The following is a 17,403-nucleotide window of genomic DNA, read 5'->3' as shown; positions in this document are numbered from 1 at the left end:
GTCCCTCAAGCCATGATGAAGACAGGGATCCTCAGGATAGCCAAAGTGACACCATCCACTTTCATGCTAAGCTTACCAGAAAGCATTTGACCCCCTAATAAGCGTGATCCATGTACAATTTCTTTATAATGGTGACACCCGCATCACAAATACAGTAATCCTCTGTAATCTACACAGACTCCAGTATGTTTTGATTTAGCCTGCCATCATTAGGTTATTAATACCGGACAATTACTGTTTTCCCATGTCCTGGTTTCCTAACACGCTGACAGGCGGAGCTGGTGATGTCACCCTGGACTCACATCTGCATTCTGGAAATTTACTGTTACATGTTTCAGGCAGACCTAGAGTTCTAGGCAGAGTTCCAAGAAGTAAAGGGATTTGGATTTATTAATACCCGTTTAGGCTGTTATTACTCTAATTATAGTGGGCTTTCTGGGGTCCAGCCTCCCTTCCTGTGATTTATAAATAGGAAGAAGTTCGGGTCCCGAGAGCGCAGGCGAAGCTTCCCGGGACCTACAATCTACCTCCAACCCGATGACTCATCGGGACCCCAGAACAATGGACACCTCCTCTTTGGACTCTCCATTCCAACCATAAACAACACCCTTAAGGACTTTGGGGCAGCCGCAACTAATGTTATTTAGGGAGGGAACGTTTTACCCTGTTGCATATGTTATGCTGAATTTTCATTAAAGTTGTTTCAACTGTTTTGAGCCTGGTCCTAAGATGTTCTAAAGGGGTACATGTTGATATTGGTGTATTCCTAAATAACCTGTAACAGCACTAAGGGGTATGTGAAACACCACTACAAAATGTTATCTCTAAAGGCAAAGAAGAAGAGGTCATTGCCAAGAGTAACTGAATGGAAGAACGCTGCAAGCAACCAGTCCTTTGGCGTGGAACCTGGTAGGTGACAGGCCCTCCGGTAGTGAGGGAGTCAGTGCTCTGGCTCCCTCCCTAGCTGTCTGTCTCCTCTGGTTACCAGGAGCAGACAAGCATTACAGAGATTCAATGCCTGATCATGAGGGACAGTAAGGAAAGAGTTAAAAAGAGTTAAAAAGCACAAATGGGACCCGCTACTGTACTGGCGACCCTAGCATAAGGAACAAACTATTTAGAGTAAGGGAATACAATAAGACACGTGGCCACTCACTAAAACTAGAGGAAAGGCGGTTTAACCTTAAAGTGCGTAAGGGGTTCTTCACTGTAAGAGCGGTAAGGATGTGGAATTCTCTTCCGCAAGCAGTCGTATCAGCGGGGAGCATTGATAGTTTCAAAAAACTATTGGATGGACACCTTAAAGACCACAACATACAGGGGTATACAATGTACGGTTAAAAGCAAACACACACACATAGGTTGAACTGGATGGACTTGTGTCTTTTTTCAGCCTCACTAACTATGTAACTATATGTAACTATGTAACTATGTGCCCAGTAGGACTCTATTCTTTTACTGGGAGTGAGGTAACAGAGGTACACTGGACTGGTTTCCAAATGCAAACATACATGAGTTACAAGTGTGTAGTGACATGGGACAAGACATCTCACAGGGGATCTCTGTTTATTATTGCTGCACACAAGTGGCTCATCTTTGAGCCTCCACCTGGTCCTGGGCATTGGTGAGCATGCCTTCAGGTAAGGTCTTACCCCACTTGCATGGGCACAGTAGATCCCACACACAAGCTAGACAGCAGGAAGTCTTGGGATTTGTTTTAATTTTTCATACAAGTACATTTTCAGCAAGTACCAAAAAATACCTGCCGATCCTGTCAGACATCTTGTGCCCTTGTAACTTCCTGTGGACATGAAAACTCAAACAATATTATTATCTTTCTTGGCAATTTTAAGTGAATTTCAAAGCAACACCCCTCTATGTAAAGAAGATAAGGAGAGGTGGAGGTGTTTGTCATCCAAAAAAGTTATGTAGCCTAGGGTGATAATGCCACACCTCCATAGATACACCCTAAGACAGAAAGTATGTAATTGGTAGATTTAACAGTTAAAATTAAGGGGGAAAAAAAGCTTGAAAAGGGGAAATCAAAGCAGCAATCACAATTAGGTAAGCAGCAACATATTACATTTTCTTTATTGGGTTTAGATATGCTGTAAGGGGGAGTAAGGGTCCTTTCACACTCCGCTTTGCTCAGTGGGGAATTGCTCCCCTAATGCCCACTGAGCAGGCGGATGACAGGTCCATCTCCGCTCACTGTGCAGAGTGGAGACTGACAGGGTCCTGCTCTCCCCTATGGGGAAATTGGGTGAAAATGGACCGCCTGTCTGTTTTTACCCAATCTTATCCGATCCTCTAGATAGATGGAAAATAGGGTCACCACCCATTTAGATTTGATGGACGAGATCGAATAGCGACGGGTGTTAGCGGACATGTCACGGCTGACATCTGCCGCTCCATAGGGGTGAATAGAGGGTCCGATCAGGTCCGCCTAAAAAAACTGACAGGCGGAGCTGATCGGACCCCCCCCCCCCATGTGAAAGGACTTATCTTAGGACTAGACAAATACTGTATATCTGATCAATGGTGACAATCTCCTTTCTCCACAGAGCAGAACATGTTCAATTCACTAAGCTATAATGATAGTTTTTTTCATCAAAATCGAAAAACAAACACAAGGGCGCACCGGCCTAGTGCATTATCCTCCACAAAGATTTTATTATTAAAAAGGTATAAAGATACTCACAAACAAATTCTTGGTACAAGCATATCAAATGAATGTGTTGCCATCAGCATCAGAACCAAAGGGTGTATCGTCCTCTAGAGCTTGAAGGCTTACGCGTTTTGAGGCTTATTCTCTTTCTCAGAGCCTCTGAGGAAGACGCTAAGCCTCGAAACGCGTAAGACTTCAAGCCTTTGTGGAGGATAATGCACTAGGCTTGTGTGCCCTTGTGTTTGTTTTTTGATTTTAGTTGTCTCAGACTACCCTGGTCTTGAAAGGGGCTGCGAGGCCGAAGCATTCAAGAGCAGTCAAGTAGAAGGTCTTCAATAGCCACAGGATGTGGTTGGAAGATTACCTCTTAGAGTGCAGGACGTAGGTGCTTTGCACCAACTATTTTTTGGTTTAGTTATTTTCATCAGCAAGGGCAAAAGGACAAAAAAAGCCAGATGACTAAAATTAACAATCGTTATAAAAAATAGCACACAAGTGACAGCTTAGTGTACTAAGCCCACTAGAGTTATAAAATACTGTGCTTAAAATAAACAAATAATTCATCATTTATAAATACAAATAAATAAGTTGAAAAAAATATCACAATAATTCTGTGAAAATTGCTTAAGTATTCAAATACTATAAAATAATGCAAAAATATTATACACTGAAAAATGTTTCGCATCACTTCTAATTTGTCAATGTTTTGCATATATATTTGCTATTTTGCAATCATTTTTATTTCTAAATATTTGATTATTATTTTATTTTATTTTTTTTAATCACTGTATATTACAAGATTTAAAAACTTTTATCACTTGGTAATATCTATTCAGTTGATATTATTTAGTGCTTTTCCACTTTCATATATAAGATATATAAAAAAGCATGTAGAATAGTAGAAAGTTCTTTTTTTTTTTTAGCCATGTGTGATGTAAATAGCTTTTTATGTTGAACAGCTGGACAATAAAATGGATTTAGATTTGTTGCATGATAAGGCTCACTGTACACGTGTTTATAATCTCTAGTCATACTGTCCCCAACAGGCTTATAAACATAGAAGTGTTCCAATAGATTACTATCTAGATTTATAGCTCTGTTTAGGCTTACAACATATTGAAGTAACATTATTATATTACTTTAAGCTTTGAATCCCTTGCTATAGTTTACCAGTTCGCAGTACTTATGTAAACACTGTTTATTTTAGGCAATTTGGCTGTGAATGACTCTGTTTTTGACGCATTAGCTGCCCACTATCGGCCCACTTAGGAAAGCCAGGTGGATTCAGTGTTTATTTAGGTGGCTATTAGCTATTGGCTGATTGAAATATATCAATAAAATTATAACCTAAATTGCACTATTCCAAAGTATACAAATACAATCTTCTTGGGTTCAGAGAACATTACATCAAATACCAATGACGTATACTATACTGATACAGCAATGCAAAACATTTTTTATTCAAAATGTAACCCTTTATTGGTACTACAGAAAAACAACTGCTCAGAATAGGGATATGTAATAAAAAAAACAAGTATTACTACTTGTGGCTAGTTAAGCTTAGTACACACAGGCTAAATTTTGGGGGACATTGGTCAATTCAATAGAAAACGGACAATATTTGGCCTGTGTGTACTGCAGCCAGTCCGACAGAAGTTTGGCCGGCTTCTGTCCAAGGGGCATGACTGAAAAAAGGTTTGCCGACGGGCTCCCAATCAGCACTCTTAGCCAATGACTGAGAGTGCTGACCGGAGTGTTCTGGCAGGGGGCCTCCCCCCTGTCAGAACACAATAGCACAGCAGGGGAGATCACTGAACTAACATTGGATTGTTAGTACGGTGACTCCGACCTGAACTGTCAGTTTTTTTCTGTTCAGCCCACTGGGTTCAATGAAAAAAAAAAACTACTAATGTGTACTAGGCTTTGCTGCCAACTCCATTCAGCCATGATTCTGTCATATTCTTTTGATCTCATGCCAATGACCAATCTGGGCAGTGTGACTAGTTTGGTGTTAGTGGCATGTCTAAATATAGCAGGTGTTGGTGGTTGTTGGGCATCATTCATAGTGGTAAACGTAGATCTACATAGTTGGACAATTTGCTTGACAATAGATTCACATTATGACATTTTATTTTAAATAAAGGATTTGTCAGCAGGTTATTTACATTTTTTTTTTTTTAAATGAGTAAGGGTATGGCTATATGGGTGGCCAATGTCTGGGGGCCCCTTTATTGTTATAAAGAGCTTTCAGATTCAGAAATGCCCCACCGGACCTAGATTTTGGTCTAGCCCCCTCAGGACCAGGGTGGACCCTATAATGAGGCATTAAAGCCCAGCCCCTATCACCTTGGTGCACATAACTACAAAGATAATATGAAAGTGTTCTCATAATTTGCACCCCCAGATCAGAAAGGCTAGATCCGGCGCTGTTGTCCTTAACATGGGGGCAATGTGCTTTGCCAGGAAGGTTCTCACTAGCAAAGTATCACCCCCCCCCCCTCCTATGTTGTAGGGCACATTGCTTGTTATGGTTCAGAAGAGGGGGCACACACTCACCCCCCCCCCCCCACCCTTTCCTGGCCAGTCAAGCTGCATGCTTGCAAAAGGGACTGTTATAGATTTTTGAACAAGACTTTGTCTTGTTTTTTTTGTGGGGTTCCCTCTACTTGGTCGGGAATCCTTTTGTAGAAATGACTGCTTCAATGCGGCGTGGCATGGAGGCAATCAGCCTGTGGCACTGCTGAGGTGTTATGGAGGCCCACGATAGCGGCCTTGAGCTCATCCAGAGTGTTGGGTCTTGCGTCTCTCAACTTTCTCTTCACAACATCCCACAGATTATCTATGGGGTTCAGGTCAGGAGAGTTGGCAGGCCAATTGAGCACAGTAATACCATGGTCAGTAAACCATTTACCAGTGGTTTTGGCACTGTGAGCAGGTGCCAGGTCGTGCTGAAAAATGAAATCTTCATCTCCATAAAGCTTTTCAGAAGATGGAAGCGTGAAGTGCTCCAAAATCTCCTGATAGCTAGCTGCATTGACCCTGCCCTTAATAAAACACAGTGGACCAACACCAGCAGCTGACATGGCACCCCAGACCATCACTGACTGTGGGTACTTGACACTGGACTTCAGGCATTTTGGCATTTCCCTCTCCCCAGTCTTCCTTCCTTGATTTCTGAATGACAAGCAAAATTTGCTTTCATCCAAAAAAAGTACTTTGGACCACTGAGCAACAGTCCAGTGCTGCTTCTCTGTAGCCCAGGTCAGGCGCTTCTGCCGCTGTTTCTGGTTCAAAAGTGGCTTGACCTGGGGAATGCGGCACCTGTAGCCCATTTCCTGCACAAGCCTGTACACGGTGGCTCTAGATGTTTCTACTCCAGACTCAGTCCACTGCTTCCGCAGGTCCCCCAAGGTCTGGAATCGGTCCTTCTCCACACTTTTTCCTTCCCACAGACTTCCCACTGAGGTGCCTTGATACAGCACTCTGGGAACAGCCTATTCGTTCAGAAATTTCTTTCTGTGTCTTACCCTCTTGCTTGAGGGTGTCAATGATGGCCTTCTGGACAGCAGTCAGGTCGGCAGTCTTACCCATGATTGCGGTTTTGAGTAATGAACCAGGCTGGGAGTTTTTAAAAGCCTCAGGAATCTTTTGCAGGTGTTTAGAGTTAATTAGTTGATTCAGATGATTAGGTTAATAGCTTGTTTAGAGAACCTTTTCATGATATGCTAATTTTTTGAGATAGGAATTTGGGTTTTTCATGAGCTGTATGCCAAAATCATCAATATTAAAACAATAAAAGACTTGCACTACTTCAGTTGTGTGTAATGAATCTAAAATATATGAAAGTTTAATGTTTATCAGTACATTACAGAAAATAATGAACTTTATCACAATATGCTAATTTTTTGAGAAGGACCTGTATACCAAACTCTCATCATCAAGGAAACCAGTCTGATATAGATGAAGGGAATACTCGGTCGCTTTGTTTTTCAAACAGGTGTAAGCAGACAAGAGCTGTCATTTGCTGACAATTAAAATGACATTTTATTCTTTGTCATTTTTTTTTTCAGCATTACATCATGTAGGTGTGCCACTTCAAAGGCAGGTTTAGGACATCTCCCAGGTATGTTACTTAAAGGGTAATCCCCCTTTTGTGGGGAAAAAAATTTAAAATAAAGAAAAAATAATATACAATTGCATCACAAATCATATTGTAATTGAATGTTATTGAAAACGACCTTTCCTTTTCGATCTGCAGCCGTTGTAATTTTTTGAAAATTCAATGCCATATGACTGGAGGTATTGTTTACACAGAATGTGTACTGACCACACCCCAAGAAACATAATTTCCTGCTTGTGTGATTAGCTCACCAATTTTCCCAGAAGTCTGCCTAAGATACAAGTCAGATTTCTGGCATCCCCTGCAACAAAAATGTAATTTTTTGTGAGATACTCCAAATAGGAACATGTCTAACGAGATGCAGGCCAAGCAGCTTTCCTCATTAGTGCCCTGCAGCTGCACAGCTGGTTGATAATTAAGAAACCGCTCCCATTAGACCCATTAAGCACAGAGGCACAGAGTAACAAACAGGGATTTCTTCAGAATAACAAAAGGTAGGAATCTGCAACAATGGTTGGTAAAATCCTTGCAATGTGCATAGATTACCCAGAAGGGAAGGTTTTTTTTTCTCAAAAGTGGAGTTATGCATTAAATGAGTTTTGCATTTTTAAAGTTTCACTTTAAAATTAAAGTTTATATATTTATTTGTTTATTTTTTATTTAATCAGCATTAGGGGCAGTACTTACATTGAATGAGAAATGTCCCTTTTGCTGGTGGCTGCTGTCTTCATTTTAATCTTCAGTCCCCCTCCTCAGCATTAATCTTCCAGTGCATCAGGAGTTAATAAGAACCACTGGACCTGTTATAGGTACTCGTAAAGAGTGTTGACTATGTCTGCTCTTTTCACCCCTCCTCCCCCATTTATACAAACTGTATAGCAATGAAAGGTGCTCTATGAGTGCAGGATGGGCAAATTATTGAAAGGCCCGTCTGCTTCATTCATTGAGCACTTTTCACTTTGGGAAGCTATAGTACAGCTATCTTGAATGGAGGAGGGAGGCTAAAACATACCTCCCAACTTTTTGATATGGGAACGAGGGACACCTATTAGCAAAGCTATGTAGGCATAGGACACACAGCCCTGCCATGCCTCCCTAAATGAGAATTATTAAAAAAAATGATTAGGTGAACCTAAAAGTGCTTTTTTTTTTACCACTACTATTGCTTTATACTGGCTTTTGAAATTTACAAATGCAGCAATTTAGAAATTGGATGAAAGGTTTAGCACTGGGAAATCAGGGACAGTTTGAAGCTATAGCTAAAAGGGTGGGCATAGTCGATTCTGCCATGTTCAGCTGCCCATTGAGATGCAATAGAAGAGACAGCTAATACGCAGTTGTGTAAAGTACCCTCATGTGCACTGGCCTATTCTGTGAATGCAGTTGCATTCAGAGCATATGTCAGTGTTCACGCAGGTGCTTTACACAATACCTGGCACACAACCATGTACAGCTGCCTCTTCTACCTCTTCTGCATCCTGGTGGACAGAAGCGGAAATGTCAGCTCTGCGTGCTGTCTGGTCTCAGTATGGCCGTATGAATGAAGACTATGGCTGGGTTCACATTGGTGAGAACACAGACATCGCATGTGATTCACACCGCATTGTAGATCACATGCAATGTCTGTGCAATGCAAATTCAGCCATACTGTTTGTATGGCTGAATTTGCATTGCATTCGCACTGGAATCAGATCGCAAGGCTGTTTACACCCACGTAATACCCGATTCCTGTACCATTTCACAGTTCATAGTGCAATCTGAAAACCAATCTGGGAGTGTTTGCAGATGTCAGTGTGAACCGTCTGTGATTCAGGTGCGACGCTGGAACCCACACAGGATGCGCAGGGTTTCCCGCATCGCACCAGTGTGAACCCAGTCTTAATCCTGTTAAAAACTATTTGAAGTTTCCACAATTACAGTCAGTGGGGTTGATTTACTAAAACTGGAGAGTACAAAATCTGGTGCAGCTGTGCATTGTAGCCAGGTTTTTTTTGTCAAAGCTTAACCACTTTACCACCGGAGGATTTTGCTGTCTTACGTCCAGGCCACTTTTTGTGATTCGGCACTGTGCGAATTTAACTGACAATTGCGCGGTCGTGCGACGCCGTACCCAAACGAAATTTACGTCCTTTATTTCCCACAAACAGAGCTTTCATTTAGTGGTATTTGATCACCTGTGCGATTTTAAATTTTTGCGCTATAAACAAAAAAAGAGCGTATATTTTGAAAAAATAACAATATTTTTTACATTTTTTTTTTATATGAAATTCCCCCCCAAAAAAATGTAAAAATCAAAATTTTTTAAAATTTTTGGCCAATTTGTTTTCTGCTACCTATGTTTGGTAAAAAAAAATCACAATAAGCGTATTTTGATTGGTTTGCACAAAAGTTATTGCGTTTACTAAGGGAAAGATTTCTGTCATTTTTGGTGTTTTTTTTTTTTAACGAGTAATGGCGGCGATCTGGGATTTTTTTTGCAGGACTGCGACATTGCGGCAGACAGATCGGACCCTTGACTGGCATTTTTGACACTTTTGGGGGTACCAGTGACATTACTACAGTAATCAGTGCTATAAATATGCACTGTTACTGTAAAAATGATACTGGCAGGGAAGGGGTTAATTTTATTGGAGAGGGAGGGGTTAATGTATGCCTGGTGCTTACTAACGTGTGGGGGGGGAGGTGACTGAGTGAGCCAGGGACAGATCGCAGGTTCAGCTATGCTGAACCCTGAAATCTGTCACTGTCTGTCACTTAGGAGATCCGCCCGCTTTGTTTACACAAGCGGGCGGATCTCCACACTCGATTCCCCGACAATCGGGGAAGAGCAGCGGCGATCGCCGCTGCTCCTCCCCTGGCCCGATTCCCGCTGTGACTGAATACAGCGAGAGCGAGCCTCCGGCGGCACGCGCGCGCCGCCCACAAGGGGAGGAGTCCAGCGACGTAGGTCGCTGGACGAGAACTAACCACTTTGCCACAGTAGAGCTCGAGTGAGCGGTCGGCAAGTGGTTAATTGAGCAATCTGAAGTTAAAAGCTGATTGGCTACCATGCACAGTTGCACCAAATTGCGCACTCTCCAGTTTTGATAAATCAACCCCAGTGTGTCTTTAACCTTTTATACCTTACAGTTCTAAAGCGAAAAGTGTTTGCTAATAATAAATAAGTCATCATTTAGTACTTTAAAATCTACTTACTGAATCCACCACGTTCACTATTGATTTTGCAAAATTGCTGGTATGCATGTGAGAAGAGCGTTGTTTCTTATACTGAAAAAAAAGAAAATGCAAGTTAGTTTTGAGATGAGCTTTGTGTTTTATGTGAATACATTAATTTACTTTAGTAGATCAGATTGTTATAAATGCAACACTGCCACCACCTGGTCACAATAAAAGGTTACAACAGAGCTTTGCAGAGTAATAAATGGCTGTTAGAAAGACATAAAATGAGCAAAGGCTCATGTTGAACGGTGTTTGCTATTTGATTACAATCATATGCATCTGAATGAAAAATACTGTGTATTTCATGAAAAGGCTGTGTTTGACCCGCTTTTCTGCAGTTCAAATGTATCTCAATAGGACATGCATCCAAAGAGACACTGTGCAATACAAATCATTAAACATTATTGGTACGTAAGCGAACATCAGTTTACAAAGTATTAGGTGTTAGTACTATCTTATTTTCTGTGTACAATAAGCTGCAGAATTATTCATTTTACTTTGTTTGGTTCGACTTGCCGTACCAGGAACATTTAAACTCTAAGCGCCAGTTGTTAGTATTTTCTGCCATCTAGTGGACAAACTGGAGTAAAAATGATGCTATTTTTTGCTATCAAATTTTAAATACTACTTGTTAAAACTAGTTTAAGCATGTCATATCCAAAATTACATTTGAAAGTCACAAATAGTATTATATCGTACCTAGTAAAGAAGCCAAATATTATAAAAATGTGGATTTATTTGGCCAGCATCAATAAATTCATTCATTGGTGGCCAACATTTTGCAACATTCTGCATGTCATAAATGATAGTTACATTTTACGGTTTCATTCTATGATACTTGTGGATAGTTTTTCTTTATACTGCTAGGATGCACAGTTATATGAACCAATTATTACAGAACAATGATCCTTTCTATGAGGTTGATTTACTAAAGGCCAACAGACTGTTCATGTTGCATTGGATTTGTTCCCCCCAGAGCTTAGTGAATGAGGTTATAAACAAAATGCCTATGCGCTGCTAATCAGGTATAAGATATTGGTGAAGATGTAGAAAAAAACTGTATATGAATATATCAAAAAAACAGGTAATGGGACTCTGTCTTAAAAGAAACAAGCAGCCAATTCTTGTATTATCACGAATACTAATCAAGATTAAGGTAGGTAAGATGAATTGGAGCTAATTTCATAAAATCACATAAAAAAATTATTTTGGCGAAAAAATGCATCAATTTCTAATAGGGATGAGTAAAAAAGGCATAAATAGCAAGTGATGAAGAATGAGCACAATCAATCAAACATAAAGGAAAGAGGAAAGGTCAGTGTCTGAGTAAAACTGGAGAAATACAATATAAATAACACAGTCACAATAACGGTGAAAATAAATGGAAAAAAGTATATATATAAAGTGACAACTTGCAGAAATCACACCAATAGGTGGAAAGATGGTGAAATGATTGTAATCCAACTAATGAAGTAAAGTGCCCAGTGAATAAATAATGAATATATAAATACACAAAAATAAATATTTTATGACAATAATATAAGGATTACAATCATTTCACCATCTTTCCACCTATTGGTGTGATTTCTGCAAGTTGTAACTTATATATATATATATATATATATATATATATATATATATATATATATATATATACTTTATTCCATTTATTTTCACCATTATTGTGACTGTGTCATTTATATATATATTTCTCCAGTTTTACTCAGACACTGACCTTTCCTCTTTCCTTTATCTTTGATTGATTGTGCTCATTCTTCATCACTTGCTATTTGATGCGTTTTTTACTCATCCCTATTAGAAATTGATGCGTTTTTATCCTAGTGTTACGCCTCAGACATTATCACAGTGTTACGCCCATACAGTATAATAGTGTTACACACAGACATTATCACAGTGTTACGCCCATACAGTAGAATAGTGTTACGCCCATACAGTATAATAGTGTTACACACAGACATTATCACAGTGTTACGCCCATACAGTATAATAGTGTTACACCCATACAGTATAATAGTGTTACACCCATACAGTATACCAGTGTAACACACAGGCAGTGTCCCAGTGTTACACCCATACAATATAACAGTGTTACACATAGACAGTAGTCCAGTGTTACACCCATACAGTATAACAGTGTTACATACATACATACACCATACACCACACACAACACATACATTTACCAGTTTTAAACACATACAGGGTAGGATTTACTAAAGGTAAATATGCTGTGCACTTTGCTAGTGCAGTTGCTCCAGAGCTTAGAAAATGAGGAGTTCCATCATCAGAGACTTCCATCATCCAATCATGTACAAGCAAAATGCAATTTTTTTGCAAAATCAAGCTTCATCTCATTTACTAAGCTCTGGAGCAAATGTAATTGAAACTGCACTTTAAAAGTGCAAAGTCTATTTGCCTTTAGTAAATCCTCCCCACAATGTCCCAATGTTATACACATACAGACCAATCACCTGGCAATCCTCCCCCTATTCTCGCCAAAGGCATACAAAAATACTGATGATGTTAGACGGTGCCTGTACATTGAAATACTTTCTTAATTCTGTGGAAACCTTACAGGAAACCTTTTACTGACAAACATATGGAGACTACCGTTACTGATTGTCCATTTTGCAAGTTGCCTAGCTATCATGAAGACCAACTGGCTTTGATACTTTAAGGCAATAACCTAGAACAAGCAAGCAGATAAAGAGTATTGATCTATACTCTTATTTCAGGACAGTGACTCGGAAAGTACAAAGCCAGATCAGTAAAATGGCAGGCAAGCTGATCAGCGATGGTAGTCTCTTTACTTCTTTCAAGAAAAGTTTACTTTAAAAGTAGTAAAGTGTGTATTGAAAATTAAGAAAATGCAGAAAATGACTACAGAAGGAGACTACAATGTGGCAGCACCACTGGATAGGCCTGAGCACTTCTATTAGTCTACAGCAGGGACACTTGCATGTCCAGAGTAATAAATGATGACTGGGTGTCACATACACATCAAAGCTATGCAGAAATCACTCTAACACTTCAGGTGTCCCACTGAAATAACATTGAATTAAAACAATGGATATCCAAATATGTGACCACCTTTCTAAAAAATGCTCTACTTTGCAAAAAAGGTATTTGAAATACGCATGCTACAAAATGTATTGTTTTGTGTAAAAAACGAAAATTCTTGACTACATTAGGCCTCTTTCTAATGGGCGGTCAAATTTTCAGACAGACCCAGCCTGTCCCCTCCATTCTCCTCTATGGCTAGTCGGGCGTAAATGTATTCATTTACACCCGAATACCTCTGAACTGATCCGGCAAAAAAAATGGAAGGGGGATCTGTTTCCCTCAGTTTGCCCGCAGTCAAGTGTAAACAGACAGCCGAAAGGTGTGATAAGTCAATATGTCCTTTACATGTCTGTGTTACACATTTTTTGGTAGGATGAGAAGCAAACTGAATGCACCTTTTGTCATTTTATTATGTGACTCTAGTTAAGGATAGCTAATTTTGTATTATTATTGGATAGCGGGCGGTTGGGCTGTGACTGGCTCAATGCCAGACCTTTCAATTTTTTTATTTTTTATTATATCGTGTTTGGTTTGTTTCCCGCCTTTACTGTTTACTTAAACATGCTAGTGTTACCCTTAGAGGACTACCTAAATGAAACAATTCATTGTTATGCTGGCAATTTCATAACTTTACTGTAATGGTTGGCTTTAATGGTGTGATTTTTAAAATTTTTTTTTTTTTTTTAATTGCACTGTAAGTCTTTGTACCTTACTGAGGTGGCTCAATAACCCTTTATTCGACAAAAAACAAAAAAACAACCGGTCTGATTACATCCGATTGACCATAGAAGAGAAGGGGCTGTGTCCGTGTCTGCTTTACATAAGCAGACCTGCAATCGGTAGACAGATCCCCTGCTGAGCAAATGTATCACAGGCAGAGTTTGCCTCATGGGAAAGTGAATATTAATATTTATCTCTAGATATACCACCACAAGAACAAAAGTGCTTACCATTTGATGGTCATTCACAATCATAAGTTCAATATATTTCATCTCTTCAAATACTCCACCACGTGTCTGTAATGTAAATACAATACATGTCATAAATAGTGTTGAGCGAACACGGACTGTATTATTCGTGTTCGTACCGAATAATTGGATTTTTTTTACCCGAACACGGACACGGACACTTTACTGTATGTTCGGGTAAAAATCCGTGTTCGGTCGTTTTATTTCCGGGTTTTGCATGCTTTGGCGCTCTTTTCATGGCGGGCTTTCAACAGCCAATCAACAATCGTTTAACTGGTGTGCCTTAAGCCATCCCAGCCATGCCTGCAAATGTCTTAGTAGCTGTGATTGGCCGTCTGAAGCATGTGACCAAGTCTTTATAAGTTCGAGGCAGCCGCCGCAGCAGCGTCATTCTGCTGCTTAGCTAAGGGACAGAGCACACATCAATGTGCTGGCTGCTGATTAGGGAAAGATAGGCAGGAAAAAACCATTTGTGTCCGGATAGAATTGAGGGACAGGTCGGAGTGTTTAGGCAGGGCGAGTTGTAGGCATTTTAGGGATAGAGTCTGCTGAATTATAGGGTCAGTGTCTTCTACAAACTACAATCGATATTGCTGTGTGGGGGGTGGGGTGAATCTGCACTCAATCCTGATCTACGATCTCTTCTCAATCCTGTTAGGGACAGAGTCTGCTGAATTTTAGGGAAACTGTGTTCTACAAACTACAATCGATATTGCTGTGTGGTGTGGGATTGGAGATAGGCAGGTGTCAGTGATCCACATCCATTTTTCTGTGTGTGAGCTGCAGTGAACACAATCTTTTTGGGCTGCAGTGAACACAATCTTTTTGGGCTGCAGTGAACACAATCTTTTTGGGCTGCAGTGAACACAATCTTTTTGGGCTGCAGTGAACACAATCTTTTTGGGGTGCAGTGAACAAAATCTTTTTGGGGTGCAGTGAACACAATCCTTTTTGGTGTGCAGTGAACACAATCTTTGTGGGGTGCAGTGAACAAAATCCTTTGTGGGGTGCAGTGAACACAATCTTTTTGGGGTGCAGTGAACAAAATCCTTTTTGGGGTGCAGTGAACAACATCCTTTTTGGGGTGCAGTGAACACAATCTTTTTGGGGTGCAGTGAACACAATCTTTGTGGGGTGCAGTGAACACAATCTTTTTGGGGTGGAGTGAACAACATCCTTTTTGGGGTGCAGTGAACAACATCCTTTTTGGGGTGCAGTGAACACAATCTTTTTGGGGTGCAGTGAACACAATCTTTGTGGGGTACAGTGAACAGAATCTTTGTGGGGTGCAGTGAACACAATCTTTGGGGGGTACAGTGAACACAATCTTTTTGGGGTGCAGTGAACACAATCTTTGTGGGGTGCAGTGAACACAATCTTTTTGGGGTGGAGTGAACAAAATCATTTTTGGGGTGCAGTGAACAACATCCTTTTTGGGGTGCAGTGATCAAAATCCTTTTTGGGGTGCAGTGAACACAATCTTTTTGGGGTGCAGTGAACAAAATCCTTTGTGGGGTGCAGTGAACAGAATCTTTGTGGGGTGCAGTGAACACAATCTTTGGGGGGGTACAGTGAACACAATCTTTTTGGGGTGCAGTGAACACAATCTTTGTGGGGTACAGTGAACAGAATCTTTGTGGGGTGCAGTGAACACAATCTTTGGGGGGTACAGTGAACACAATCTTTTTGGGGTGCAGTGAACACAATCTTTGGGGGGTACAGTGAACACAATCTTTTTGGGGTGCAGTGAACACAATCTTTGTGGGGTGCAGTGAACACAATCTTTGGGGGGGTACAGTGAACACAATCTTTTTGGGGTGCAGTGAACAACATCCTTTTAGGGTGCAGTGAACACAATCTTTGTGGGGTGCAGTGAACAACATCCTTTTAGGGTGCAGTGAACACAATCTTTGTGGGGTACAGTGAACAGAATCTTTGTGGGGTGCAGTGAACACAATCTTTGGGGGGTACAGTGAACACAATCTTTGTGAGGTGCAGTGAACACAATCTTTGTGGGGTGCAGTGAACACAATCATTGTGGGGTGCAGTGAACTCAATCTTTGTGGGGTACAGTGAACACAATCTCATACTTCTGAAGATTTGAGGGTGCTGCCTGTTCCATACTCCCCCTACTCCTCATCTAGCCTTTTAGGGGTACAAACAATAGTAATTGGGGCCTAGTGTGGTTGTGTACGTGTGATATACATACACTTTTTTTGGATCATATTTTCTATTCCGCTATTTAATCAAAAACCTTTGGGGATCAGTTAAATTGGGGGATAGTCTGTGTTGGTACGTGTGAGAGAGATCCACCTTTCCAAGTTGTTGGGGTTCATCTCATACTTCTGAAGGTTTGAGGGTGCTGCCTGTTCCATACTCCCCCTAATCCTAGCCTTTTAGGGGTACAAACAATAGTAATTGGGGCCTAGTGTGGTTGTGTACGTGTGATATACATACACTTTTTTTGGATCATATTTTCTATTCCGCTATTTAATCAAAAACCTTTGGGGATCAGTTAAATTGGGGGATAGTCTGTGTTGGTACGTGTGAGAGAGATCCACCTTTCCAAGTTGTTGGGGTTCATCTCATACTTCTGAAGGTTTGAGGGTGCTGCCTGTTCCATACTCCCCCTACTCCTAGCCTTTTAGGGGTACAAACAATAGTAATTGGGGCCTAGTGTGGTTGTGTACGTGTGATATACATACACTTTTTTTGGATCATATTTTCTATTCCGCTATTTAATCAAAAACCTTTGGGGATCAGTTAAATTGGGGGATAGTCTGTGTTGGTACGTGTGAGAGAGATCCACCTTTCCAAGTTGTTGGGGTTCATCTCATACTTCTGAAGGTTTGAGGGTGCTGCCTGTTCCATACCCCCCCTACTCCTCATCTAGCCTTTTAGGGGTACAAACAATAGTAATTGGGGCCTAGTGTGGTTGTGTACGTGTGATATACATACACTTTTTTTGGATCATATTTTCTATTCCGCTATTTAATCAAAAACCTTTGGGGATCAGTTAAATTGGGGGATAGTCTGTGTTGGTACGTGTGAGAGAGATCCACCTTTCCAAGTTGTTGGGGTTCATCTCATACTTCTGAAGGTTTGAGGGTGCTGCCTGTTCCATACCCCCCCTACTCCTCATCTAGCCTTTTAGGGGTACAAACAATAGTAATTGGGGCCTAGTGTGGTTGTGTACGTGTGATATACATACACTTTTTTTGGATCATATTTTCTATTCCGCTATTTAATCAAAAACCTTTGGGGATCAGTTAAATTGGGGGATAGTCTGTGTTGGTACGTGTGAGAGAGATCCACCTTTCCAAGTTGTTGGGGTTCATCTCATA

The 17,403-nt window shown here is 40.6% G+C and overlaps 1 protein-coding gene across 6 annotated transcripts in view; it reads right to left on the bottom strand.

The window, feature by feature from the left end:
* The window catches only part of ADAM23 (ADAM metallopeptidase domain 23), a 306,801-nt gene that overhangs the window by 81,443 nt on the left and 207,955 nt on the right, over positions 1-17,403 (bottom strand). For all 6 annotated transcript variants that reach the window (XM_082261892.1, XM_082261893.1, XM_082261894.1 and 3 more), the window contains exons 9-10: positions 14,042-14,107; positions 9,984-10,055 (exon numbers count right to left, since the gene is read on the bottom strand). In XM_082261892.1, coding sequence (XP_082118018.1) covers positions 9,984-10,055; positions 14,042-14,107 — 138 coding nt within the window. The remainder of the gene's footprint in view (positions 1-9,983; positions 10,056-14,041; positions 14,108-17,403) is intronic.

Source organism: Pelophylax lessonae (assembly GCF_965119305.1).
Source record: "Pelophylax lessonae genome assembly, chromosome: 6".
Lineage (NCBI taxonomy): Eukaryota > Metazoa > Chordata > Amphibia > Anura > Ranidae > Pelophylax > Pelophylax lessonae.
The sequence above is the reverse complement of the archived record's forward strand: the minus strand, read 5'-3'. Positions and strand labels throughout refer to the sequence as shown.